The sequence below is a fragment of the Malus sylvestris genome, chromosome 8 (genome assembly GCF_916048215.2).
Source record: "Malus sylvestris chromosome 8, drMalSylv7.2, whole genome shotgun sequence".
Lineage (NCBI taxonomy): Eukaryota > Viridiplantae > Streptophyta > Magnoliopsida > Rosales > Rosaceae > Malus > Malus sylvestris.
The window spans coordinates 1,112,350-1,138,832 of record NC_062267.1 but is presented as its reverse complement, the minus strand read 5'-3'; the positions used below and the strand labels follow the sequence as shown (position 1 = coordinate 1,138,832).

Here is a 26,483-nt window from a genome sequence, read left to right as displayed (position 1 = left end):
GGGAAGATTTGGCCCCATTACAGCTCAGCTTCGGAACCTGGAGAACCTAAGTGGTTTACATGGAAGTAGCTTAACCATACGTACGTGCACATGTAATGTATTTCAGGTGGGGAAAATTTGTTCATGTCAAGTTAAATATTAGTCTAAAATACTACAACATAAGTGACCCACAACATAAACAAGGACAACATTCTACATATGGTTGGTTGAAATAATATTTGGTACACCGAACCGTGTTTTTGATACACTAAAAAATTTGTTCTCCAGTTGAGGGTCCAAACCCAGGATGGATCATTTGTTCGTTCCATACACGGTCGCTTCCATAGCCCAACTTGAAGAGATTAGACTTGGAGGCGAAATACGAAGAAATAAAATATTGGAAAGCATGAAGAATCTTGTACATCGGGCACACCTTTGGGTTTGTTGACGAAATGTTATTTTCACGCTCTCAATTTCTCCTTTGCACTCATTTAAAAAAAAAAATTGTTTTCTCTTGATTTTTTATTTATGTATTCAATTTTAAGGCTAGAAACAAAAAGAGTGGTGCATAAAGAGAAAAGAAGAACGTAGCGCAGAAAGAGAAAAGAACAATGAAAATCATTTCTCTTTGTCAAATTAAATTTTCCTAGCTGGAGTAGATTCAATAGCAAATAAGCAACTACCTGTACAAGTATTGGAGATTTGAAAATTTTCATCCACCTCTCTCAAGTGAAAAGCACAACAATAGGTTATGTCATGTTATCTAAAATTGGGATGACATGCAGTATTCCAAGTCAATCAAACTACAATGGATTTTAACTCGTACGCATGGTAGTATTGAATTGGTTTGGATACTCGTGGCGTTACGTTTATAGGTAAGCTTCACTCTAATCTCTTGTCAAAGGCCCAATCTTGGAACAACCTGGGCCGATTGATGACTTATATAGAGTTCAAATTCACTATTAGGCTACAACAACAACAAAATCTTATCTGCAGATTTTCGGTTCACATTAGTTTCAAGAAAAAACTCACCCAATTATATAAAGCAAATGTTTCTCTAATCTCTTGTCAAAATCCCAATCTTTGAACAACCTGGGCCGATTGACGACTTATATAGAGCCCAAATTGACTATTAGGCAACAACAACAAAATCTTATATGCAGATCTTCGGTTCACATTAGTTTCAAGAAAAAACTCACCCAATTATATAAAGCAAATGTTTTCCTGGTTTACATAACCTCAGAAACAAAAAAGAAAAAGAAAAAAAATTAATATGTTACAAGCATTATGCCTACCGGATTGGAAAACAAAAGATACTCTCCAAAAGGTCACCCCTGTGCTGGAAGGGCTGCATCGGTTATAATCTGGCTAGTGGCTACGCTCTTTCTGCGGCTAAACTGGAATTAACTTGGCTGAATACTCTGGTGTTAATTTATCACTGATGTCTAAGTGGATAACACAGCTTGTTGCTGCGATGCCTCTTCTGTTTGCAAGCTCTCGTAATAGTTGACGAGAACCTTCCATCCCGACGGACACATAAAACCATCAGGAGGGTTTTCGCCGCTCTTTGCATAAGCACGCATCTGAAACAAGTGTAACAAATTATGCAGAGCATACAGAAGAGATATGATTTTCCTAATCACTGATCAAATATCTAATTCAACGGTCGTGCACATACAATTCTATAAGGTTTAATGCAGCTAGCAACATCAGAGAATTTCATCATGTGTAGGCATTCGACACCCGTTGTAGTTTACACACTTGTAGTAAAGATTAAGGACTTATGCAGCAAACAAGGCTGTTCGACTGTGCCATCTGTTCATGCGTTGGTTCCAGAAAAAAACAATACCAAATTCGGTTCATACCTTGGTTCCAGAGATGAAGAGGAAATCTTTAGCGCGTGAAGGATCGAAAAATGCCATCTTCTTCTCCACAGTGTCATAAGCTGCCACCTGCAATTTATAATGAAACAAGAAGATTAATTGACGCACAAAATGGAGCAAATTATCGTCTCTCGTAATCAAGCATTGTATCCACGAACCACAACCAAGTCATCGAATAAAACTACCCTCTCAAGGGCCATATAAAACGAAGGAAGAATTCATCGGATCCAAACTAATAGAACTCTGATGTAACACATACATAAATTTCCGATAACATATATCAACCAAGCAAATAAGCACAAGAAGGAGCGCACCATATGTCAAGACTAAAAGCAACGTATGGTTTCACCTACCCTGAAAGGCAAAATATTGAGCTTCTCGAGCCCGGGAGCCATGCTTAACACCTTTTTCCCATGATCAGGGTCATATAGATCCCTCTTCTCTGTGGGGTGTCCCATACCAGCAGGATCACGGCCGACAATGTAGAAATTTGCACCTGCATTTATCCGAGCTTTGGCATGCCACTGTACTTCAGTTGGACCTGCGTAGTGCATAGGTGATGGGAATATACCCACAATAGTAGTTTCCGGGTCAAGAACTCCATCTTCTAGGACCTGAACAGAAACAAAACATATAAAAACTACCCATTTTCGACATCCCAATTTGCAATGCATCTACGGTACTTACAATGCAGAAGTGAAAAAACATCTGTTCAACAAAACGAAAATAAAGACGTAGATAGAATGCTATGGCAGGTCAAAATATTTTGATAGCATATCTTGGTCAACCTATAGCAAATTTACAAATTATTAAGGGAGTGCAGGGAGCGACCTTGCTATGTTGCTCCATCCGAACATCCAATGGCACATCGTCAGGCTTTGTGAAACCTCCCAAAGGATGAAGCAACAGAATTGGATTCTTGTATCCCATGTCCAATAGTCGCCTGCGTGTGTCGTTCATCAACAAGGCGTGGCCATTATGCACGGGATTTCTCAACTGAAAGGCGAAAACTGCATCAGCTCGACGCCTGTCAAATTCTTTCCGGAGCTGTTGAGGAGAGAGCCTATAGTGATCAAGCCCGTCGTTATATTTGATACGGTCTAGTACTTCCAAGTCTCCGCCAATAAGCCAGTTTCCAGCCGGAGTGATCACCTCCTCAACGTATGGCAATCCCGGCGCGGTTGATCCCCAAGTCCTAGCAATCCTTTCTTCTTTGTTATGCTTGTAAATCTCAATGCTGCAACAAAAAAAAAGTCAAATTGTTAATTACACATGATTTTTGCCACAAGGAGATTCTCAGTAAATTGATAGCCAACAAATCAACATGTTCAGTTCTGTTGCATGTGTGAGTGTATAGTTAATTGAAATCACAATTAAACAAATTAAACAAATTGACTTTTATTAAAAGCAGAAACAAGTCTCAATCTTAAAATGACTGAAAGCGATTTTGATGAAAATATTTTTTAGAACAATTCTTAGTAAAAATCTAAGAGCTCGTTTGGATATGCTTTTAAAATGACTGAAAGCGCTTTTGTTGAAAATGTTTTTGGAACTAATTCTTAGTAAAAATGCAAGTATATTCTAGAAAAGCACTTTAAGTGCTTCCTGAAAGAAGCACATAACTAGTGCTTCCTGAAAGAAGCACATAACTAGTGCTTCCTGAAAGAAGCACATAACTAGTGCTTCCTGAAAGAAGCACATAACTAGTGCTTCCTGAAAGAAGCACATAAGAAGCATTTAACTAGTGCTTCTTGCAGAAATCACTTTAAGTGTTTTTGGAACAAAAAAACATTTTCTCTAAAAGCGCTTTCAGTCATTTTAAAAGCATATCCTTGAAGAGCACTTTAAGGTTTTCTACATGAAGCATATATCTAATGTTTCTTCCAAAATGCATTTAAAGTGCTTTTAAAACCTAAAATTAATTTCACCGAAAACGCTTTCAGTCATCTTACCCTGAACCGTGGGAACTTTGATTTTTGTTTACATCAGGGGCACTAAGCAAACAAATAATAACATTCCTTCCGCATGAATTCAGGTGATTATAAAAAAAGAGTAATAAATTTCCATGTGCAAACAATAAATATCAAATTAAAAAATAGTCAATAACCAAATCTTGATCGTTAAACTGATCAAAATCAAATATCGAAACATCCACAACGTGATTAAATGGTGACGATGGAACAATCAATTGCTAAACTGATCAAAATCAAATATCGAAACATCCACAACACAATTAAATAATGACAACGTAACAATGAAACGTTAACTGACATATTAAAAAATGATTATTTCGGCCAATTTCTCAATTGTAAATGCTATATAAAAAAAAAGAAAAAATTAACCTGTTCAATACGCCAACCAAATTACCATCCGGACCGACCAGCCCGACATCATTCGACGACCCGATTCTCTCCTTAGTCTCGTCGTCAATCGCCAATACAATGGGCAGTGACATGTTGACCAACGACCCGTCTTCGATTCGCAGCGAATTAAAATGCAAGCTCTGCAAGTACTGGTCTTCTCTCATAAATCCCCGCAGCGGGCTGGCCCACCCCTCGCTGACGACGTGTACCCACTCGAGATCAATCTTCGTCAGCCGCACCTTGGGCAGCGCCTCCGCCTTCAAAGCCTTGGCAAACCTCTGGCTCTTCGGCACCACGAGATCGACCAGGGCCCCGCCGTCGGGGTCGATCAGGGAGCTCTTGATGACGCCGGACTGAGGCGGGTGAGCGGAGGAGGCGTGCATTGTGGAGTTGTAGGCGACGGAGAGCAACGGGTCGGAGTGGTAGATGGGTTTGGTTCGGAATTTGAGCTTGAAGTGTAGGAGTTCGGTTTTGGGTTTGGAGATGCCGATGTTGTTGTTGTTGAGGAGATTGAGGTGGCGGTCGTGGAGTTTAATGGTGGGAGACATGTTGGTGGGGGTAGGGATTCGGGGGAAGGGAGGAGGAGGTGGTGGTGGAGGAGTGGAGGAGTTGTAGGGTGGAGATCCGGTTAGTGTGGGGGAGTGTAATGCGGTGGCCTCTAAATTTGGAGGCGAACATCTTCGTCTCGTGGGAAGCGAGCGCAGAGGGGAATAACTTGGTTGAACCGAGTGCGATCCACACGTTCGAGGATTGAGTGAGATTGTGGCTTCTGCTTTGGGGTGGATAAATTTTTAGTTCTGATGGGAACACGGAATGGTTGTGTTTTTATATAAAATGGTAAGAAATTTTATTTTTAAAGTTATTAACTTTTTAACAAACATATCTTAATATTTATATAACGATACGTGATATATTATTTCGTGTAACAGTCATACAGAAAAATATCTCATTAAGGTGGTCTCAAGTTGTTGGAGGACTCCGGGGAGCATAATCCAGAAGAAAGAAGGAACCTTTGTCAATTTTTGATATGGGCCGTTGCTTTGGAAGCTAATTGAGTGTGGTTACAAAGTTACTATAAAGGGTAGAGGTTTAAAGCCCACCCCTCCACTTATTGACGTTTTGAATTTATCGTTCATACGAGTTGAATCTAATATCTCTTATTTATAAATGAAGAAGAATATTACTAAATTACAATGATAGTGTTAGTATAATTAGGGCCTTCACATTTGAACTGGATAATGAGAATATAGCCATATAGGGTCAACTTTGACACCAAGTAAGATCGTGTTGGGTCAACAACGACATAATACATGAGGCTCTTTCGCTCATGCTTTTGTGAGAAATGTTTTATGAATGATGTGGTCAAACTTGGGTGTGGATGGAGGGAATATAATGTAGTTCAGATATGCGAATAGTGAGCATCACTTTCGACCGCTTATTCTAAAGTGGTGACTTTAGATGACACTGGTCAAAGTTGTATTATTGTACATTGCTCATTATTTGTTTTCCCTTCCACTTTACTTTAAGCATCTTTACACCAAAACAGGTGCGGGGACATCATGATCAAATCCTTATAGGTTTAGAGCGTTCATAGTGGTGCCTTAAATTTTGTTCCTACCACGTATGTCCTCATGTTTAGAGTTTAGAAGACTTCCAGCGAGGTTGAGTTAAATTCCATATGATAGAGGGACTCAGCCAAATACCTTTAAAAAATCTTCAAATGTGAGAATCGTATAGGGACTCAAATAATGGCCCCAAGGTTGTTTTTTGAGTAGGAAACAAACCCCATCCACATGAATGTTGCATAGCAGCGTCCCATACTCTCCCTTCACATGCAAGTGCAAGCTTACTTGCCAAGCAACTGTTGACGCAGCGTAGGCATGGGTCCAGTACCGCACTTGTGCCTTTCAACGGTCTAGATAGCCTCTTGTTTTTATGGACGACCATCATACTCAACAAAATAATCTTTTATTTATAAATTTGACGATTTACTATAAAATCCTCATATTGAAGACAATATTCTTTTGAAGCCCCTAAAAAGAGTCCTAAATAGTGGCGATGGAGACCCTAAAACATTGTTTCTCATTGAAGATGCTCTTACATAAAGAAACTTCTTCTATGGCGTAACATGAGAGGTAGAAAGAGAGACATATAAAACAAGTAAAATCAATATTAAATAGTTACATATAAATCAAACCCGTGGAAAGAATCATACAACGTTTGAAACTCGGGGAATAGAAGAGTTATTGTTGCAAGAACATTCTAGGACAACCATAATCACCTACAATTCATATAATACAACATTCGGAAACTATTAATGTGTTATTGGAATTCATATTTTTCTCAATAAAAATACGATATTTACAAAAATACTTTACAACGGACTGTTAACTCACCCACAACAACAGTCAACAACTTACGATCAAATTTATAAAAAACAGATATCGTCCTCAACACCCAAAAAAATCAATGGGCTAAATTGGCTAAATGGGCTTAAGCTTCATGGACCTCGGGCTTGTTTATTAGCAACCATTCGGCCCAATATGTAAGCTTTCCGGTTTCGGGTTGGACGATTTGGAAATGGGAAATACAAACCAAAAAGGAAAACAATACTCAACCGAACAAAACGCTAGGACCTCGTTTACTAAAACATAATTAAAATACGATGAATTGAATTGATGAGTAATTAAATTGATGAGGAGTTAGAATTGGATTATTATTGTAACTGTTTACTAAAGTTATCTGGAATCGGAGTAAAAATAGTATCGATTTCGTATAAGCTGTTTACTAATTTACCGGAATCGGAATACAATCCAATACAATTACTAAAATGTCCTTATCGAAAATAATAATACAATTAACATGGAATCGGGGTAAAACTGTATTTTCAGTTCCAATTAACATTGAATTGAGATTTTTTTTTATTTAAAAAATTAAGCATTATTTTTTTTGTAAATTATTATAAAAAAATTATTTATTTTAAATGTCAATTGGAACTGAAAATACAGTTTTACCTATACTTTTAACAGTCATTTAACATAAATCTTACTTTTGGACTAAATTTGCTAACATTCTTGACCACAAGGGTGTAAGTCCTAGTTTTTTCACTATGGGGGTCATCATGCAAGTTTCCTATGACCACGGGATGAATAATCCAATTTGGCCGGAATTGAATTACCACCTACATATAAGAAATCCAATTCCACCAATACAAGGAATTGAATTTCTAAATTTGTGTGGGCCCCGCTGCTTTTTTAATTCTTTAACATTTAGTAAAACACCAAAATACTCTGTAATCGAAATTCAATTATACATTTCAATTCCGACGTTGTAGATTGGTATATAAAACAAAATCATAGGATCGAAATCTCTACTATCCTTACCTTAACCGACCCACGAGGTTACTAGAAGACACAAACACCCCTGCCCATTTTCCCCAAACCATCACCTTACGTAGTCCAATTTCCAGGGGCACAACCGTCAAATCTCTCACTTCCGTACCCTAATTCCCTCCCCGCGCCCAACAAACACTCGCGCCCTCTTTCTACATAATCACTCTTTCGCCGCTAAAGTTTCCGTCAGCGATTTAGGGTTAGGGTTCCGATTTTCGCTCACTTTCTCGCGCCTTTTTTTTTTTCTCGATTCGCGAGAGAGACTGAGAGAGATCCGTTAATCTGTTAGTCCGCCGACGCGAGCTACCTCCAATTGACGATGGGAGTTCCGGCGTTCTACCGGTGGTTGGCGGAGAAGTACCCGCTCGTGATTGTCGACGTGGTGGAAGAAGAGCCCGTCGTGATCGATGACGTATCGATACCGGTCGACACCAGTAAACCAAATCCTAATGGGTTGGAATACGACAATCTGTATCTCGACATGAACGGGATTATTCACCCCTGTTTCCACCCAGAAGATAGGGTAACGATTCGATTTAATTTCTTTACAAATGTGTTTACGAATTTCAAATTTTATGATGTCTAAAGATTTTACCCCTTTTACTGTTATCAAAATTTTGCCTTTGTAGCTGTAAATTTGTTTAGGCGGCTTAATTTTGTTACCTGAATGATGCAGCCTTCTCCCTCGACCTTCGACGAGGTATTCCAGTGCATGTTTGATTACATTGACAGACTGTTTGTGATGGTTCGGCCTCGAAAGCTATTGTACATGGCGATTGGTGAGTGTTGGAATTGGAACGGATGTTATGTTTTATAGAAAAGTAGAAGGAAATGCAATATCGTATGAAATTTGCGTAATGCTAATTGTTGGAAATTATTGATAGATGGTGTTGCCCCCAGGGCAAAAATGAATCAACAGCGGTCTCGGCGATTTAGGGCTGCGAAAGATGCAGCAGACGCGGTACGTCATTCTGTGGATTCTAGCTGGGTCCTCCATGTGTTTGCACGTGAAGGGCTTTTTTTTTTTTTTTTTTTTCTTCTTCTGTTAATTTCTGATATGTTCATCAATTGCAGAGAACTGGTATGTTTATATATCCTCTGTAGCTGAATCAGAGTGGTGTTTATATTTAGGAGTTAACAAGTGATGTTGACAGAAAATTATCTCAAATATCCCCGTTAGTGCTAACATCAATTCTTATTATATGCACATTGTTATTTTTACTAGTCATTGTTTGGGTTATGCAAGTGATGCAGTTTGTGTAATTTTTGTTATGAATCCTGATAATCCAACACAAGCTTAATGGAGTTGTGGAATATGTATTTGCAATAAGTTTTTTTTTTTTGGGGGGGGGGGTCATAACTCAATCTTCAATCTCGTATTAGGGAAATTGAAGGAACATAGCTTCTCATGTCTCTCCCGCTTCCCTGGTATTTGTGTATACTCATTGTTTTCCTGAATCCTTGCCTGTCACATTTGTTCCATACTGTTATACAGCCTTCATTGGCAGGGGGAAGTAGATAGGAGAAACGAAGCCAAGTCTTTATATTTATTGATTTTTGGTTCTCTTTTATAGGCAGCTGAAGAAGAAAGGCTGCGTGAGGAGTTTGAAATGGAGGGGAGAAAGCTTCCTCCCAAACAAGACTCACAAGTTGTTGATTCCAATGTCATCACTCCTGGAACTGAATTTATGGCTGTTCTGTCAGTAGCATTGCAGTATTACATCCATCTTAGATTAAACAATGACCCAGGATGGAAAAATGTTAAGGTATTTTCTATGCTTTGTTCCCTTGGCTTCCTGAAGTTGTATTGTGTTTTATTTTTGCAATTAATAACTATTACCTAATTTTATTGCTCTATCAATGCTGATGAATATTCTTTTCTTACCAATTTTTTTTAATATTTTGTTTTGGCAGGTTATTCTTTCTGATGCAAATGTTCCAGGTGAAGGCGAACACAAAATTATGTCCTATATTCGTCTTCAAAGAAATCTTCCTGGTTATGATCCAAATACACGCCATTGTCTGTATGGTTTGGTATGTTTCTTCCTGCATTACATGGATCTTCTCATACCCCTAATTCATTCATCCATTGCTTTATAAACCCCCCTGGTTATTCTGGTAATTTTTTTTCCTGTAGTCTATTAATGTGTGGTCAATTACAGGATGCTGATTTGATTATGCTTGCTTTGGCTACCCATGAGGTTCATTTTTCAATTCTTCGAGAGGTATGTATTTATGATTTTGCAATTTTTCATTTTAAAAATCAATTCAACTTTGTTTTTCTGTATGATTGGCATCTTCATTGGTTTCAATTCTCCTACAGTGTGTTTCATGATTTCCACCTTCATTCCAACTTATAGTTGTAATTTGGCTATGCAACATTCCAGGTTGTATTCACACCCGGACAGCAAGACAAATGCTTCATATGTGGTCAGGTGGGTCATTTAGCAGCAAATTGTGAAGGTAAGGCGAAACGGAAGGCTGGAGAGTTTGATGAGAAAGCTGATGGTGAGGCTGTGCCCAAGAAGCCTTACCAGGTTAGTTTTTGCAATATATTGATTGGAAGGAATGGTTGCGAATTTTGTACTTTAAGTATTCATTTTAAAGCCATTGCGAATTGGAGATTTCATTGAATAGAACTAATGGAATAACTTTATTCCTATTTTTGAAATACCATGTGACAATTATATATTGAATTTTTTTATCTCTTTGCGCTCTGTTTTGGCAGTTTCTCAACATCTGGACTCTTAGAGAATATTTGGAATATGAGATGCGAATTCCCAACACCCCATTCGAGATTGATTTTGAGTGCATTGTGGACGATTTCATATTCATGTGCTTCTTCGTTGGTAACGATTTCTTGCCACACATGCCCACGCTGGAGATTCGTGAGGTATGTAATTTTTATTAAGTTTGCAAAATAGGACATAATAGAAATTTATTTTCCAATCTCATGTTTTAACAGAAATATATTAACTTCTTTATGTTGTTTGTTTGATAAGACAATGGGAGGGCTAAAAAAATAAAAATGAAAATAGGAGGGCTTGAAAGAGTAATAATTTCCTGTTACAACTTATAACATTCTCATTGGTGATTGTTCAGGGTGCGATCAATTTGCTCTTGGCTGTATACAAGAAGGAATTTAGGGCATTGGGTGGATATCTGACTGATGGAAGCAAGGTAGTTAATTGACTATTGTAGGTTATTTTTAAGCCAATGAATTACATTTGGCTTAAGCATTTTTTTCATAATGTTCTTTACCTACCTTTTTTTTTTCAGCCGAATTTAAGTCGGGTAGAGCATTTCATTCAAGCAGTTGGATCTTATGAAGATAAAATATTTCAGAAAAGAGCTCGATTGCATCAGGTTTGTTCTTTATTAGCCCCTTGAAACAGTATTACTTTTATGGCCATCCAGTTACCAGCCTTGTCAGTTTTTTATTTTAGATAGGCAAGATCGTTGGTACTGTGGTCAGCATGATTGTATAACCGTGTTGATTTGCATGGCGTGGATAAGTCCAAAGTTTTTTTTTATTTTTTTATTTAGTGCACCTGTTTAAATGGGGGTAAGGCTAGCCGACATTCACCTCTCCCAGACCCTGCGTAAAGCGGGAGCCTTGTGCACTGGGTACGACCTTTATTTAGTGCACCTGTTTAGGCTGTTTAGTGATGGAGCATGGTACTTAGCTATGGTTTTAGAATGTTTTTGAGAGGGGTGGGGGGAACTTTAGGTTTCAGATAGCTTGTTCAAGCTTTCACAAGAAAACACAGGATTTGGGAGGGAGGATACTTTTCTCAATAAATGTGAGCTGAAAGAGTGCAGATAAAATCAATCTGCTCTTGGAAAAGGTCTCTGTTGCAGTAGATAGAGGGTTTTTGTGCTAGGTCTGGGATGTGGCCTTTTGAGCAGACGCCCCCTTCCAAATCCGTGGATGTTTACCTGTTATTGTGCTTGTATGAATTACTTGATGGGTGGATTAATAGATGTTATACTGGTGTGATTAGACTGCTTTATGTTATAACAAATCCGTGGATGTGGCCTTTTGAGCAGACGCCCCTTTCCAAATCCGTGGATGTTTACCTTTTATTGTGCTTGTGTGAATTACTTGATGGGTGGATTAATAGATGTTATACTGGTGTGAGTAGACTGCTTTATGTTATAACAAAAATTTTCCCCCTCTCCCCAGCGTCAGGCAGATAGAATAAAGCGTGATAAAAGGCAATTAAGAAGAGGAGATGATGCAGCGCCCCAAGTGCAACCAGATTCTTTGGTGCCAGTTTCTCGGTTTCAGGGATCTCGTCTTGCTTCGGGTCATACAGCTTCACCTTATCAACAGTCTGGAAAATCTAATGATCAAGGAAATCCTCGAAAGGTTGCACGTTTGTCTTCGGAGACGTCAACTGTTGGTGCTGCTATTGTTGAAGCCGAGGACAGTCTTGAACTAGATGTATGTTTTTTAGCTCAAGGGATCACTTAAACATTTTTAGTCTCTTCTTTGTATCTACTTTTAACTATGTGATTTGTGACGATGACCGTAATTTTGAATCTCTATTGTACCATCTTGTAATAATCGCTTTACAAACAGGATTAGGTGGTTAATGAGTTCTGCTTGTTATATATTATTAATGATGTGGTCGTTAAGGTGGTTAATGAGTTCTGCTTGTTATATATTATTAACTATGTGGTCGTTAAGCTGTCACTTTTTTTTCTTCTTCTAGGAACATGGAAACAAAGAAGACTTGAAAGCAAAGCTGAATGAGATTCTTCGTGAGAAATCTGATGCTTTTAACTCTGGAAATCCCGACGTAGACAAGGTTCAGTTACTTACCGTACATATATTTGATATTTTGACATCGGCTTTTGCAAGGCCTATGTTTAAAGCATTTGTAAGCTTTTTGGAAATTTGATAATTTGTATTGTCTGCTTGTATCTTGGAAGTTGGAACCATAGAATTTGCAATTATCTTGCATTCCCTATGAAGGTGACCTGTCACAACATTGTTCTGTATTGTTTTATGGCAGCTTTGAATGCTGAATGTTAAACTGTTGTCTAGTTTATGCATATAGCTGTTGCTGCATTGCTCTGTTTACCTTATTATATTTGTTATGCTATAGCTGAGAAGCTTGAATTTTGTTTGCTGGTTGCATTGTTAATGTGATTCTTTTTGTCTTGTATCATTAGGTTAAATTGGGAGAACCTGGATGGAAAGATAGGTATTACGAAGAAAAGTTTTCTGCAAAAACTCCTGAAGAACGTGATGCAATTAGAAAGGATGTTGTACGTATATGAGTTCTGGTTCTGCTGATTTCAAATGTTTATTTGTGTACCCATTAGTTTTTCTCATATTTTTGTGTTTGGGTAGGTTTTGCGATACACTGAGGGTCTATGTTGGGTGATGCACTATTATTATGAAGGTGTTTGCTCGTGGCAGTGGTGAGTAGTTTTGATCCACCTTCCTCCACTACATGATGAAGGGCTTTCCCCTTCCTTTTGCTTTTGTAGCATTTTGCAGTGACTGGAATTATTAATTGTATTTGGATGGGGGTTTTTATTCTTGTATAAGGAGCAGGATTAGAATAGGAACATTTTCCTTTTTTTTTTTAGAATATCGTACAAAAATGCGATTGCATATCAGAATAATGCCATATAGATGGGATTTTATTGTAACATTTTATGTAAAAGCTGCATTAATGATCTTATTAATATATGTTAATCGTGCCATTGATTGCCATTTTTTTCAGGTTTTACCCCTATCACTATGCACCCTTTGCTTCTGATCTGAAAGACCTTGGTCAGCTAAATATAAGTTTCAACTTGGGCACTCCTTTTAAACCGTTCAATCAGCTATTGGGGGTTTTTCCTGCTGCAAGGTTTGCTTTTAATTTATTCCTTTTATTAGTAAATTATCCATTAAGTAAGGCACTAATGATAATTCGTTTGCAGCTCCCATGCTCTTCCTGAGCACTACAGGAAGTTGATGACTGATCCAAATTCACCTATCATTGACTTTTACCCTATCGGTATGTTTTCTTGCCTAATATTTGGTGGTTTTAGTTTTCCTTTTTTTTTACTTGCTTACTGACATTCTTCTCTGAACCTTTATTTGCTATCAGACTTTGATGTGGATATGAATGGGAAGCGGTATGCATGGCAGGTAGGTTTCTTTCTAGTAAAAATTATAACTATATTTTGCTTTTGGTCATGATGATACGGTGTATATTGGACAACTAGCGAGCAGAGTTTGACATCATTTGCTTTTCTGAAGGGTATTGCAAAGTTACCTTTTATTGATGAAGTCCGCCTTCTAGCTGAGGTTGAAAAACTTGAACATACATTGACGGTAGGGTATTTATTTCATTTGATTTACTTTGCACTACTGATTTTGGTATTCTATTTTGTCTAATTCAACTTTTGCTTTTGGATTGTAGGAGGAGGAGACCCGGAGAAACAGTGTGATGTTCGAGATGCTTTTTGTTGCATCGTCTCATCCTCTATCTGTATGCATATATTCTCTGGACAATCGATGTAAACAGTTAACAGACAAAGAGCGAGTTGAAGTCAAGGAACGGATTGATCCCAAGTACAGGTTTGTTCTCAGTACATTTACCCTGCTTAAGAGCAGCAACCAGATTTCTAATTTGAATTTTACGGTATACCGTTTCTATTTTCCATTTGAGCTAGTTTTGATAGGTTAATTCTTTTGATTGGGAAAACCGCGTGCTATAGATCATATGGCATGTGTTCCATATTGGTGGCATAAGGCATATGCAAGTTGATATATTATATATTTTTCTTGGGAATCATGCTCTAGTTTGGCACTTTGCAATCAATTATTTCTATCTTTTTCTGAACTAAGAAAATCCCTTTTTTTATCCAATTGTTCATTCCTGGGAAGAGGAAGAGCCGAATGAAACCAAAGTTTCCCGTACAGTTTTGAATTAGAGACGTAAAAAATGATGAATCAACATCGACTCCACAGTGGCAAATTTTTGGCTCTTGATGGAAATGTTTGCTACAAGAATATAAAGCCATATTTCTGTTTACATATTTTCTTATTGATCATGTATTTATGACGACCCCACTTAGTGGGATAAGGCTTTGTTGTTGTTGCTGATCATGTATTTATGAATTGTTTGAGATTATTTTCTGATTTTATTTAGGGATGCATGCAGTGAGGGGATGAACGGTTATCTGTCTCCATGTACTGGGGAGCCTTGCCCTCCGGTTTTCTGGTCTCCTGTTGACAGCATGGAGGATATTATGGACAACCAAGTAATGTATGTATTTCAACTGAGAAATTCATTTGCTATAAAATATACTGTGAGAGAGAGAAGAAACACTATATTTTATTGATGGGTATTCTTTACACTAAGGTGTGTTAGGTAGTTTAATTGGATGTAAATAGAAGTGGCCTTTATTAATACAAAATGGCTTCATTAATGGATTCGTTCTATATATAGAAGTGATCATGCATTTCTGAACTGTAATTCCCTCCCTTTGATGTTCAGATGTGCGATATACATACTACCGGATGTACATAAGCATATAACTCGACCTCCAGCAGGTGTTATATTCCCGAAGAAGGTATATAGTCCATATTGATCTTAAGCTTGTTTTTTCCAATTAGATTTTTTGTTGTATGGGTGTTATGCATATGCATTGTGGGTGTTGCTTTATGTGTTTGCATGTGCTCCTTTGAACTTCATGACTTGTCCGTTGCCTTTAATTTTCGGTAATGAAAAATTATTTTGTTTGCCTGTGCTGCTTTCCGGGTTTCTCATTTAAGCATTTCAGGTAATAAAAAATTAACTTGTCCGTTACCTCTAATTTTGGGTAATAAAAAATTATATTGTTTACGCCTTGGCACGTCATTAATGGAGAAGTTGTATGTAGTCCACTAGTTTGATGCTTATCATTATATTGACATCAAATTGTTTTCAGACCGTTACAGTGGGGGATGTGAAGCCTTTACCTCCTTTATGGCATGAAGAAACCGGGCGAAAGCCATGGCATGAAAATTCTGGGCGGACGCCATACGAAAGCTCCCAGTAGGTCCTTTTAACAAATCCATTTTGATAAATATGCAGCGCCCCTTGTCCTCCACAGTAATTTATTTTCTCTTCTGAATGTATTTTTTACAATTTTGGATTTTGCTTTCAGTTCCAGGCAGAACCCTGCAGGAGCTATTTCTGGAAGACAGCTCGGGGCAGCGGCACATCGCCTTGTTGTTAATAGCTTACAGGCTAAAACGGATTCCAATGGGTATGGCAATCACATGCATTCGCATCGACCATCTTATGCCGAGCCTCAGTATTATCCACCGCCTCCTTCCTATGCAAACAACGGAAGCTATGATCAGGGACACAGTAGAATGCCGCCACCTAGGGCAATCCACCATCCTCAACAGCAACCCCGAGCTTCGAATATTAGTCACGGTGACCGTGGGTATAATGTCGCGCAGTCTTCAACGGCTGTCCACTTTCAGAACAGGCCTCACACTCAGCACCATGAAAGGAATTCTGGGCATGTATACTACGAATCAGGAAATCACCAGAACGGTGGGCCAATCTACCCTCAGAGACCTATTTTACAGACTCCGCCGGGAGTCGGCGGTGCTCCTTATCCAGGTGGCTATAACTACTATCAGAGTTACCAACCATCTGCAGCGTCTGGCCATCATGGTTATGATGACTGGGTTCCACCGGTCGGCCATAACCCGGGCAGAGGTTATGGCCGCCCTCAGCAATCCGGAAACCAATTCTCTGGATTGGACAGGAGAGGAAATAGGAGGCCACCTGCACCCCAGTATGGTTATGGCCACAAGTAGAACGACCTTCTGCTTGTGATGAAATTGTTGTACTATATTTAGGCCACGAACGGCAAAAATGGTAGCGGAAGTTATTTTCCGATTTGGTTTGTGTTTCTGCTACACAATACGCGCCGCCGCGGTAGGCGTTTCGACGGCAGCAAAGTATCCATTCTTCCCAAGTGTAATTTAGATAAAACATTCTCGTCAGTGTAGCGTTTATTTTATTTTATTTTATTTAAAATTTTCGTTCATTTTTTGGAAAATAGAATTAATGACTTATTTGTTTACTTGGTAAAGAACCAAGATTTATTTGACCAAGAAATAAGATGTCAGCTCTATTGCTATAAATCTCCCTCTGGCCCATTTAAAAATCTAATTGGGCCTAAAAAGGAACGGTTCAGTTTCCTAGATGATTGGGCCGTGGTAAAAACAAAATCCTAATTGGGCCTCTTAAAATGTTGGAGAAGGATGGGCCGCGGCTCATACCAATAAACGGATGGGCCGCTTAAGAAGGCCTTCTTTGTCCTCTATCACCCGGGTAGTGTCCTTTTACCGTTTTGCCAGTGAGGTTTAGACAACTAATCAAACAGTGCTTCAATTGCTAAAGGGGTATTATAAGATGATGATGTTATGAAAATGTAATATAAACCATTCTAGTCTCACAAAGGACAAAATATTGTGTCCTGACGCTATATAGGCAATATACACGGGGGTGGAACCAATAAAAATCAACAAAAAATAGTTTCGGAACCTAGTAAATGGTGGAATCACATCTAAAAGTCCTGCAATATTTTCCTAAACTCCCATGCAAAATACTTCCTCAAACTAGAAATTTCAATTTTTTTTTCTTCACAAAAACTGAAATATAACCCATGTTTTCAAACCAATTTTGGTAATTTTTACAAGATTTTTTTTTTGAAAGCATTTACACGATTAATTATAAGCCAAAATTCGATTAAGTCTCGTCTGGACATTCCAAATATTTTTGACACATGAAAGTACATTTGGGGGAGCCTGTATTAGTTTATATTCGTTTTTCTATTTTTCAACTTTAAAGGTCAATAAAAATAGTTTTGAGACCTAGTAAATGGTAGAAATTCATCCAAATGTTTTGCAACATTTTTCTTAAGCTCTCACGGAAAATATTTCTTAAAAATAAAAAATTTTAATTTTTCAACAAAAACTGTGAGTTATGACCCATGATTCCAATCAATTTGAATTTTTTTACAAGAGTCGATAGAGTCATTCTCATCGCACCATATGTTTTCTAAAATTAAATTATTCTGAAGATTTTCGAAGAATAAATGTGACAACCCATCCCTAGTTCTACGATTTTATAAATTTTAAAAGAATGAATTTACGAAAATGCCCTAGAGGTGAAGGTTTTGACTTTCATTGACCAACATGTAGAGAAACATATGACTTATTCACTTAGCGCATTTGTGTAGTAATCGTTGGTACGAACACATAGGCGAAAGCCGTTTGCGAGTCTGGATTATATCGGTATAGTTACGGACGTTTGAAGTTGTAAAACTATAGATTGTGGGAATTATTTAATTTCCACATGTGGGTTAAAGGTTAAATTAGTTAAAATGAAGGGGACCAATTAGATTTTTAGAGGGAGGAAAAGGACCTTAGGAAGGGGGAGAGAAGCTAGAAAAGGTTAAATTATTTAATTTCCTTTGTCAACCCGTGCACCACCAACCCGGTTTCGACCCAGATGAATGCCGGCCAATTCCACCATTTTTTCAGGCGAGTTTCATCCATCCTTCACTTGTAACTTCTTGCACCACCTTCCATCTACCATTTATGCCAAAAAAAATCAAAGGTTTTAAGGCCTATTTCGGGTAGAACTCCACCGGAGAACCCGAGGGTTCTCGTTGGCGTTTCGTCATTCCATTGAGTATCACCATTCACTATCACCCTTAATCAACTCCACCTGGACCTAGGAACAAGACCCAATCAGTTGTAGGGGCATTGGAACATTGAGGAAGTCGAATCGAAGAACACCCATCTTAGGGTTTCTGGCGAGTTTGAGCGAATTTGGGGCTTTTCTCGGCCAAATTGGACTTGGCCACATGCGACATTGGTTCGTGACGTCTCGAGATTCGTGCTAGGGAGTTGTAGCGCGAACCTCAAGTGAGTGGGTCTTTTCCCTTCTATTGTGTATATTATATATATATATATATATGATTGATAATTCCACAAACGTTTTAAAATTGATTTATGCATATTACCTACATATAATTACTGTGAGTGCTTTGAAGTACTAGTGTGAACTACGAATGGCTTGATCCCTGTTTAGGGTACGTAGGCAGTCTAACAAGACGTTAGATGCAACCATACAATAAATGAGACTAAATAATTGAGACAATAACCTTGTTTGGGGAATTGAGCAATGTGAAGGAGATTGGTGGAAAATGTGAGATTTAACCTTATGATTTGATGGTTAAATGTAGTTCATAAATCAATGTGTGAAGAATCAAGAAATTGAAGTAAGAAAACGTAAGTAATGATAGTTAATTAAACTAGTGTCTAATTGGACTTATCGTCGATAATTATTCCCGAAAATAAATAGTTCGGGAGTAGGGTGTTACAACTTATGCATTTTATGCCATATTATATATATATATATATATATATATATATATATATGTATGTATATAATTGAAAATGCTATGACATGGTTGAGTATTATATTGCATCATAGTATATCCATATGTATATTACTTGCACATAATTATTGTGAACGCTTTGAAGTGCAAAGGTGAATGCAGGAGACTCAGGTAAGTTCAGGTGAGTTTATGATATTAGTTGAAATGATGAAGTTATGGCATGACTACATGTGTGTTTTAGGCAACTGCGACATTGTCGTACATGTTGCAATGATAGGCAACTCCGACATTGTCATACAGGTTGTCCATGAGTCGTACATGTTATAATAGATGCAGTTATAGCTCATTATCCAACACCCCAGTGTTAGTGTTCCGCCCGTGGCCAGAGCCTAGCCTTCATGTGATCGTTCACCTCCTGCACCACACGCTCACCTTGGATCCAAGGTAGGTGCCAGCTTGTCGTACAGACCACATTAGATGGTTCTGACTCGTAGGTGACTTGCGATACTTCGCACAGCTTTCACGTGATCATAACACTTGAGCGTATTTATTTACACCTAGCTTGTCGTACAGACCACTTTAAGTGGTTCCGACTCGTGTGCAGGAATTGGTAGATGAGCTATATAGGTGACTACGACTTATGTGCTAGCATTGATTGATGAGATATGGATGAGTTGTACAAATCACTATAGGTGACTCCGACTTATGTGCTAGCATTGGTTGATGAGATATGGGTGCAATCGTACAGGTCACCCTAGGTGATTCCGACTTGTGTGCTAGTATGAGTTATTAAGCACATGATTATTTATATTGCTAATGAGATGTTGGGTAGTGGTATACTTCTGGATTTACCGTTAGTATACATTTGATTTCATGCTTCTACGTAGTATAATTTTTTGGAGACTATACAGGTTTTACAGCGAGGGGTTACTACATTTGATAATTGAAATGATTTTAAAAATCTTTGTTTGCCCACTCACACTTTCTATTTTGCACCCCTCCAGGTTCTAGTAGCAAAGTTCCGTATCGACGAGGACTTGTGGCACTCCCAGTTCAGGTGGCTCCTTATGATGGTATAATTATTATCTTACATCATTGTACTTTTCTTATGCTCTGTATCACGTGTGAAATGGGTCCATACCCGCTCACCGCGCACTTGTGTGTATCAGCACTTTTAGTTTTAAATTTATTCACATTTTTATGTGTAAAAAATCTAAAAGTGCTTATAAATAATAAACGATAGGATCACATCTAGAGGTCTTGCAACATTTCTTTTGTTCTCATGCAAATATATAAATAAAACTAAAAAAAATTTAATTTTCCATAAAACCTATGAGTTATAGCACACGATTTCCATTCACTTTCGAGAATTTTACAAGATTCATTATAAGTCAAAATTTAAGTCATTCTAGCTACACCACATGATTCCTAAATTTAATTTTGGACATTCCGAATCTTTTTCATGTACATGAAACAAAATGTTACTGGCCTCTTGGAAGGAGTCTTAAATTTTATCGAGCCTCATTTGTGTTTAATGGATAATTTTTATTTATTTTAAAAGATAAATAGGAAATACTAATAAGGCCCGACAACGATTATCAACGTTTGAAAAATCTTCGAAATTCAACATAAACTTTAAGAAACTTAGGGCGTGACGAAACCGTAATGATTTTTTTTAAAATAAAAATAAAATTGGCAATCGTTGTCAGACCTTACTGGTAATTTTTCTATTTATTTTTTAATAAAATTAAAAAAAAAATCCATTACACACTAATGAGGCTCGATAAAATTTAAAACTCATTACAAATGGACAGTAACATTTTGTCACTGTTTGGACCCGATTTTACATTTTTAGCCCAAACAATCGAGATTGTCGGATGATTATGAAGAATTCTAGACGTTGGAATGTGATCAACTTTGTACCCAAAGTGCAGATTGAAATCAAGGACTTTTCTTCTTCCACTGGTCTGTTCGGGATTCTCGTATTGGAGTTTTTAAGTTGTATTGGGAGATTATCTTCCAATAATTCAAGCATGGAGGAGTTCAAATAGCATGTGCAAATATGGAAGTATTATAGCCTGTTATCTTATTACAATACTGAGAGCTAGTGCTCTTATACAAGTTACAACTCATCATGCCAGTTGGTCAATTATAACAAACTCCACTAAAACAAGAATAAGCCTAATAATCCTAAACCCTTAATAGTGATTAAGCTAATCACTAATTACAGATCATAATGTTAAGATCCCACATTGGCTACACAAGCAATTGTGTAGTGATACTTAAGTCCTTGGGGTCCTCCCACTTATAAGGCTAGTCTTTTAGGTTGAGCTCTTCCCTTGGGCTTGAGTTCTAACATTGGTATCAGAGCCAGACGAACCGACGCTGCAGAGGGGATGACCTGGAAAAGGCTACCTTAACAGGATGACTAGAGGGCGCCGCCGTTAAGAGTGAAAGGCACCAGAGTAAGGGCCGTTGTGGGTGTCGGCTTTTGAAGGGGTGGGCAATGTTACGATCCCACATCGGCCACACAAGCAATTATGTAGTGATACTTAAGTACAAGGGGTTCTTCTACCTATCAGGCTAATATTTTGGGTTTGGCTCTTCCCTTAGGCTTGAGTCCAAACATTGGTATCAGAGCCTAGGTTCCCGATGCTACGGAGAGGGCAACCTGGAAAGGGCTACCTTAATAGGGTGGCACAAAAAGTGCCGCCGTTAAGAGTGAAAGCCACCAGAGTAAGGGCCGTCGTGGGTTTCGGCTTCCGAAGGGTGGTGTAATGTTATGATCCCACATTGGCTACACAAGAAATTGTGTAATGGTACTTAAGTACAAGGGGTCCTCCCACTTATCAGGCTAGTCTTTTGGGTTGGGTCCTCCCACCTATCAGGCTAGTCTTTTGGGTTGGACTCTTCCCTTTGGCTTGAGTCCTAACATAGCCATTGAGTATCTTGGTAGGATACCAAGTATTTTAATTAAATGGGATTAATGAAGTTGCATGCATTATCACATCCAGGAAAAGGTGGGATTGCATACAAGATGTGGAGATAAAGTGGGACTGCATTAGGTTGCTACAAAGGGACACGTGGATTTTGAACGATGGTGATGATGCAATTAGGATTGAATCTTTGAAAAAGATTGTATTGGAAGGTCAGGATGGAAAAGATGGGATCAAGCTTTGATTGATGTGATAAGGCATGGACTTATGTGCATATAAGATAAAATTTTCAGAGCTTCATTTATTATTGTGATTATGCATGGGATAAGTGTGTGGTCAGCATCAACAAATAAAGACTCAGAGTCACAGTGCAATTGGGATTGGCTTTCACACCTTGGGCATGCAGGTCTCTATAAATACCAAGTGGCAGACGACTAAAAAAGCCCTTCAAATTCAACAGACAAATTGCCCTGTGCAAACCTCTCCAACACTTTGAGATTTTTATTTTCTTTTTCCGTCAATACATCTTTAGTTTGGATAAACAACACTGTAAAGGCAACAGGCGACATCTTCAATTTGGATAAACAGCACTGCTTCAAGATCAACTAGTTATTTATCCAAGTCTCAGTCGATACAGATTTTCGAGTCCTTGTTGGTAGATGTCATCTCATCAGCCTTCTCGGTGAAGTGAGGTGTTACCATGTTACTACGTTCGGCACATTGAAAGCTGAATTTGATATTGAACTTCGCAGAACTAGCAGCCTTGTCTACAGGCTCCAGAACCCAAAGGCCGAGACGTGTTCCTTCCTCGGCCAGCTCGCTCAACGCGACATCATCATATTTTACTTCCCGGCTGAGCTCGGCTATCGAGTTGGCACGCCCCGCACATAACTAAATGACATAGTTAACTCATTAGTTACTCGACTTACGTGCCACGTGAGCTTGGTAGTTTTTAATATCAACGGTTGCATGTACATGTAAAATATCTTGTGAAACTCCAAACTTTTTTATGCTTTTTAAACTTAAAAAAAAAATGTTATATACTTTCGAAAATGTATTAAATATATTCAACATGGGACTGCAACATAAAGCAAGTTAGATGTCATCTTTAATGTATATATGATTTTCATTGCCACGTATAGTCTCGCACGTTTACGTAGTCGCACAATTCGGCTATTAGATGTTACTTAGTCACACAAGTCTAGGAAACATATTAGACTCAAAAAGTTCATAGATATCCAAAAGCAGATTCCAAATACATGCATGAACTATTAACTATATTGCAAAAGGTGAAGATTGGTACAGAGGAAGAGAAAGAATTGGTAGAGAAGAACAAAAGAGATTGTATTGATTGATTAGAGAAAATGTATACAAATGAACTTAAGAAAATAATAGTTACACAATCCCTTATATAGCTATATAACCTAATTATAATAATACCCCTCTAACTATATTTCTATTATATCATTTATTATGAACGAGTCATCCTTTCTTTTATGAGAGAGAGAGAGAGAGAGAGAGAGAGAGAGAGAGAGAGAGGTTTCTAATTCTCACACCAAGATCGATCAGAGTTTTTCAACCAGTTTGTTAGTCAAGGACAAAACCCCACTTTATGGAAAGAAAAAAATATAGAGTAAAAAAATATAAAATCAAATCAAATCAAACTTCACTCGTTTAATCAATTAATAATTTTCAGTTCGGTACATATAAACAAAGGGAAGTTTTTAATGGGTTTGATTGGAGAACCAAGGACCCTCTTACACATTTTAATTAATTCGAAAGGAATTTAGATATATGTTTTAATACATGCAACAAAACACTAGGCTACGAACCAGATTAGATGTGTTTGTGGGAAACCTCTATTAGTTGGATTACAAGAGACTAGTGTATTTCCGCAGAAGATATATTCATATTTGTGTGCCTTTCTTTCTTTTTTCTTAATCAAACATAATAATATTTATATTTCAGAAAGCAAAAGCGTTTATAAGTTCTATTTTTCTGTGGTCAAACGGAAAATCAAGGGGTTCAAAACAATGTATTTTCTGTGGAGACTGGAGATCATACGTTTGTATATATCCATCCCATAAGCTATATGAAAAGAGATAGCACTAATATATCATGATCCACATGAAACACACACACACACACACACACACACACACATAATGCAGGGCCGGCCCTAGAGTTCTCTGACCCCCAACCTTTTGTACGTACATTGACATGTATAAAAAAAAATTGCTAAATACATGAAAAAGTCAATTTCTACACCAAATATCATTAAAAATTAATATCAAATGAAGAAAGATATACAAGCATTACTTAAATATTATGTCTTGCGTTTTTAGACGCAAATGTACTTACTAAGTTTAGATAATCTAATTTTTCAAGCAATTCAAACCGAAAGAGGAGTCCCTACCCAGTATGCCAAATTCCATCAATTGTTTTTTGAACAAACGATATTATCTATACTACGGGGGAGGAGGTGGGCTAGCCTCATAATGGGCTAACAATAATTTAGTTCAATGTTACGTATTACGTTCAATAAATGAATGAATGGTTGGATTGTAGAGCTGCATCTTAAGGCATGAAAATACTAAAGTAAAGAGGATAATAATTTTTGTATACGTATAAAACTATGGTTACATGGGGGTAAGGGAAAAAAGTAAAAAAAAAAAAATCTTGTGGATTATTATATTATTGCCTATGAATTTATTTCCCTCAGGGCTACATGGGTATAATGCTTTCTTTCCCTCAGTTGTACTTTACCCTTTGCTTTCGAGATTAAACAGTAATAACTTTAAACACAAGCTTTCGCGATCTGAGTTGCCATCTAGGGTGTACTTTTATATTTTAAAATCATGCTTTAACAAGCTATCTAAGTTGAGAGCTAGGGTTTAAAAACGAGTTTTCCGCGCTGGTTACATGCATGACGTATGTTTAAGAAAACTGTACCAAAACGTTCATGCAGTCTGCTATGTACCCTGGTAACATCATGCATGCATATATTGTTTTCATTTAAATGATATTTATACGTATTCATTTAAACTAAGAAAATGCTAGGAAGATCATCTAATCTAATAAGAAGTTAACATTGAGATTAAAAAGAAAAAAAGAAATTACAAAATTGAAAATAAACCTATCGGCCTAGCCATCCCATGGTTATCCTCCTTCCTCATCCCGTCTGTTATTGGCGTCGGCCCTTCTGTCTCCATCTCCATCTCTCTCTCTCTCTCTCTCTCTCTCTCTCTCTCTCTCTCTCTCTCTAGAGTAGAAGCCTCCGATCTGAATATTAGGGTTTCTATTGAATCTACAAAATCATTGGCCAATTTCAGTATTTAAATTGAAACCTAATATCTAAACACGAGAATAGCAAAAGAAAGTGAAAAAAGAAGAATACAGAGAAAAAGGTGGTCACCGTTGAGGCCGTCGACGGTGGGCGTGTGGTGGATGGCTGACGGTAACGGGTGGGGATGGGGATGTGAAGTAGAAGAAGAAAGAGCTTCAAATTACTATTTTTTAGAATAAACTATGTCATATAAAATAAAATGTCCACTCATTAAATTTAATGACCTATCATGTATATATTATTTGCCACATCAGATAATATAGAAGGTGGCTCAATTTAGATAGTCTTCCTAACATTACTCTTTAAACTATAGGTAAAGGGATTCAAACTTGGGTCTCGAGAAGAGAAAATTGTTCTAGCAACTTTGCTAAAGCCAAATATGCTAGTTATAAATTAAGCAATATTACTTCCAATTAAAAATTTAGAATTTAAATCAGAACACGCACAAATGGTTATTCTTAATTATGCTGTAAGCTCTCAATCAATAATTCATCTGTTGACCATAATGATTAACCACCGAGAAACAAGATTAAGCAGTAATCTCTTGAGGAAGAAATAAAAAGGAATGGAATCAATATAAAGTCGTAGCCATTTGCCAGTGTCGGTTAATAATTAAAAACGAAGGAACAAAGGAGCCATTCACGGCTCAAAAGTTTAGGAAACCAATTCTCTCTCTTTTGCTCCAAAGACTTGAACATCCAGAACCAAAAACCAAATTATAAACAAGAAAATACAGATTTATATGCTTTGAAACTTCATGAACAAAAACAAAAAGATGAAAGGAAAAGTTACTTTGGAACATTCTAATTAAAAAGAAAAGAAAAGAAAAAAGAGGAACGACCGTCATTCTTCAGGGCACTTCGGACTTTGAATGGAAGAGAATATACTCTATCCAAATCCTTTGAATTAATTGGACCAGAGTTCCATTGTTCACGGTGTTCTTTTGAATTTTGCATGGGAAAATGTCAAGGAATTTAGGGTAAGGTCGCTTTAATTAACCAGAGTTCCATGGTTTACGTACGTTTATTTCAACCAGCTTTCTCTAGAAAAAAAATTTCTGGTAAAATTCAATGGAAGAATTTTGGAGAAGGAAAAAGAGATCCCGTGTTCATACAGGCAAAGAAACAGATCCCGTGTTCATACAGGCAAAGAAACAATCA

General features: G+C 37.6%; 2 protein-coding genes across 3 annotated transcripts; one reads left to right on the top strand and one right to left on the bottom strand.

The window, feature by feature from the left end:
* Positions 1 to 1,160: 1,160 nt before the first annotated feature.
* On the bottom strand, positions 1,161 to 5,181 carry LOC126633443 (ATP sulfurylase 2-like). Its single transcript, XM_050304053.1, has 5 exons — positions 4,205 to 5,181; positions 2,694 to 3,099; positions 2,216 to 2,476; positions 1,845 to 1,931; positions 1,161 to 1,562 (listed from the first exon to the last, which is right to left on the bottom strand). Exons 1-5 carry the CDS (start codon positions 4,771 to 4,773, stop codon positions 1,425 to 1,427), a joined length of 1,461 nt encoding a protein of 486 aa, XP_050160010.1. The 5' UTR covers positions 4,774 to 5,181; the 3' UTR covers positions 1,161 to 1,424.
* A 2,583-nt stretch (positions 5,182 to 7,764) lies between these two features.
* Positions 7,765 to 16,725, top strand: LOC126632247 (5'-3' exoribonuclease 3-like). 2 transcript variants are annotated; one of them, XM_050302563.1, is made up of 23 exons: positions 7,765 to 8,140; positions 8,294 to 8,396; positions 8,502 to 8,578; positions 9,192 to 9,383; positions 9,532 to 9,651; positions 9,780 to 9,842; positions 10,005 to 10,154; positions 10,346 to 10,510; positions 10,720 to 10,797; positions 10,897 to 10,983; positions 11,804 to 12,064; positions 12,336 to 12,431; positions 12,799 to 12,894; positions 12,980 to 13,050; positions 13,359 to 13,487; positions 13,561 to 13,637; positions 13,731 to 13,771; positions 13,883 to 13,957; positions 14,046 to 14,203; positions 14,790 to 14,894; positions 15,126 to 15,201; positions 15,559 to 15,665; positions 15,778 to 16,725. In XM_050302563.1, exons 1-23 carry the CDS (start codon positions 7,937 to 7,939, stop codon positions 16,442 to 16,444), a joined length of 3,198 nt encoding a protein of 1,065 aa, XP_050158520.1. In that variant the 5' UTR covers positions 7,765 to 7,936; the 3' UTR covers positions 16,445 to 16,725. The 2 variants fall into 2 exon arrangements, with proteins under 2 accessions (XP_050158520.1, XP_050158519.1); XM_050302562.1 differs by having other exon boundaries at positions 14,778 to 14,894.
* Positions 16,726 to 26,483: the final 9,758 nt, after the last annotated feature.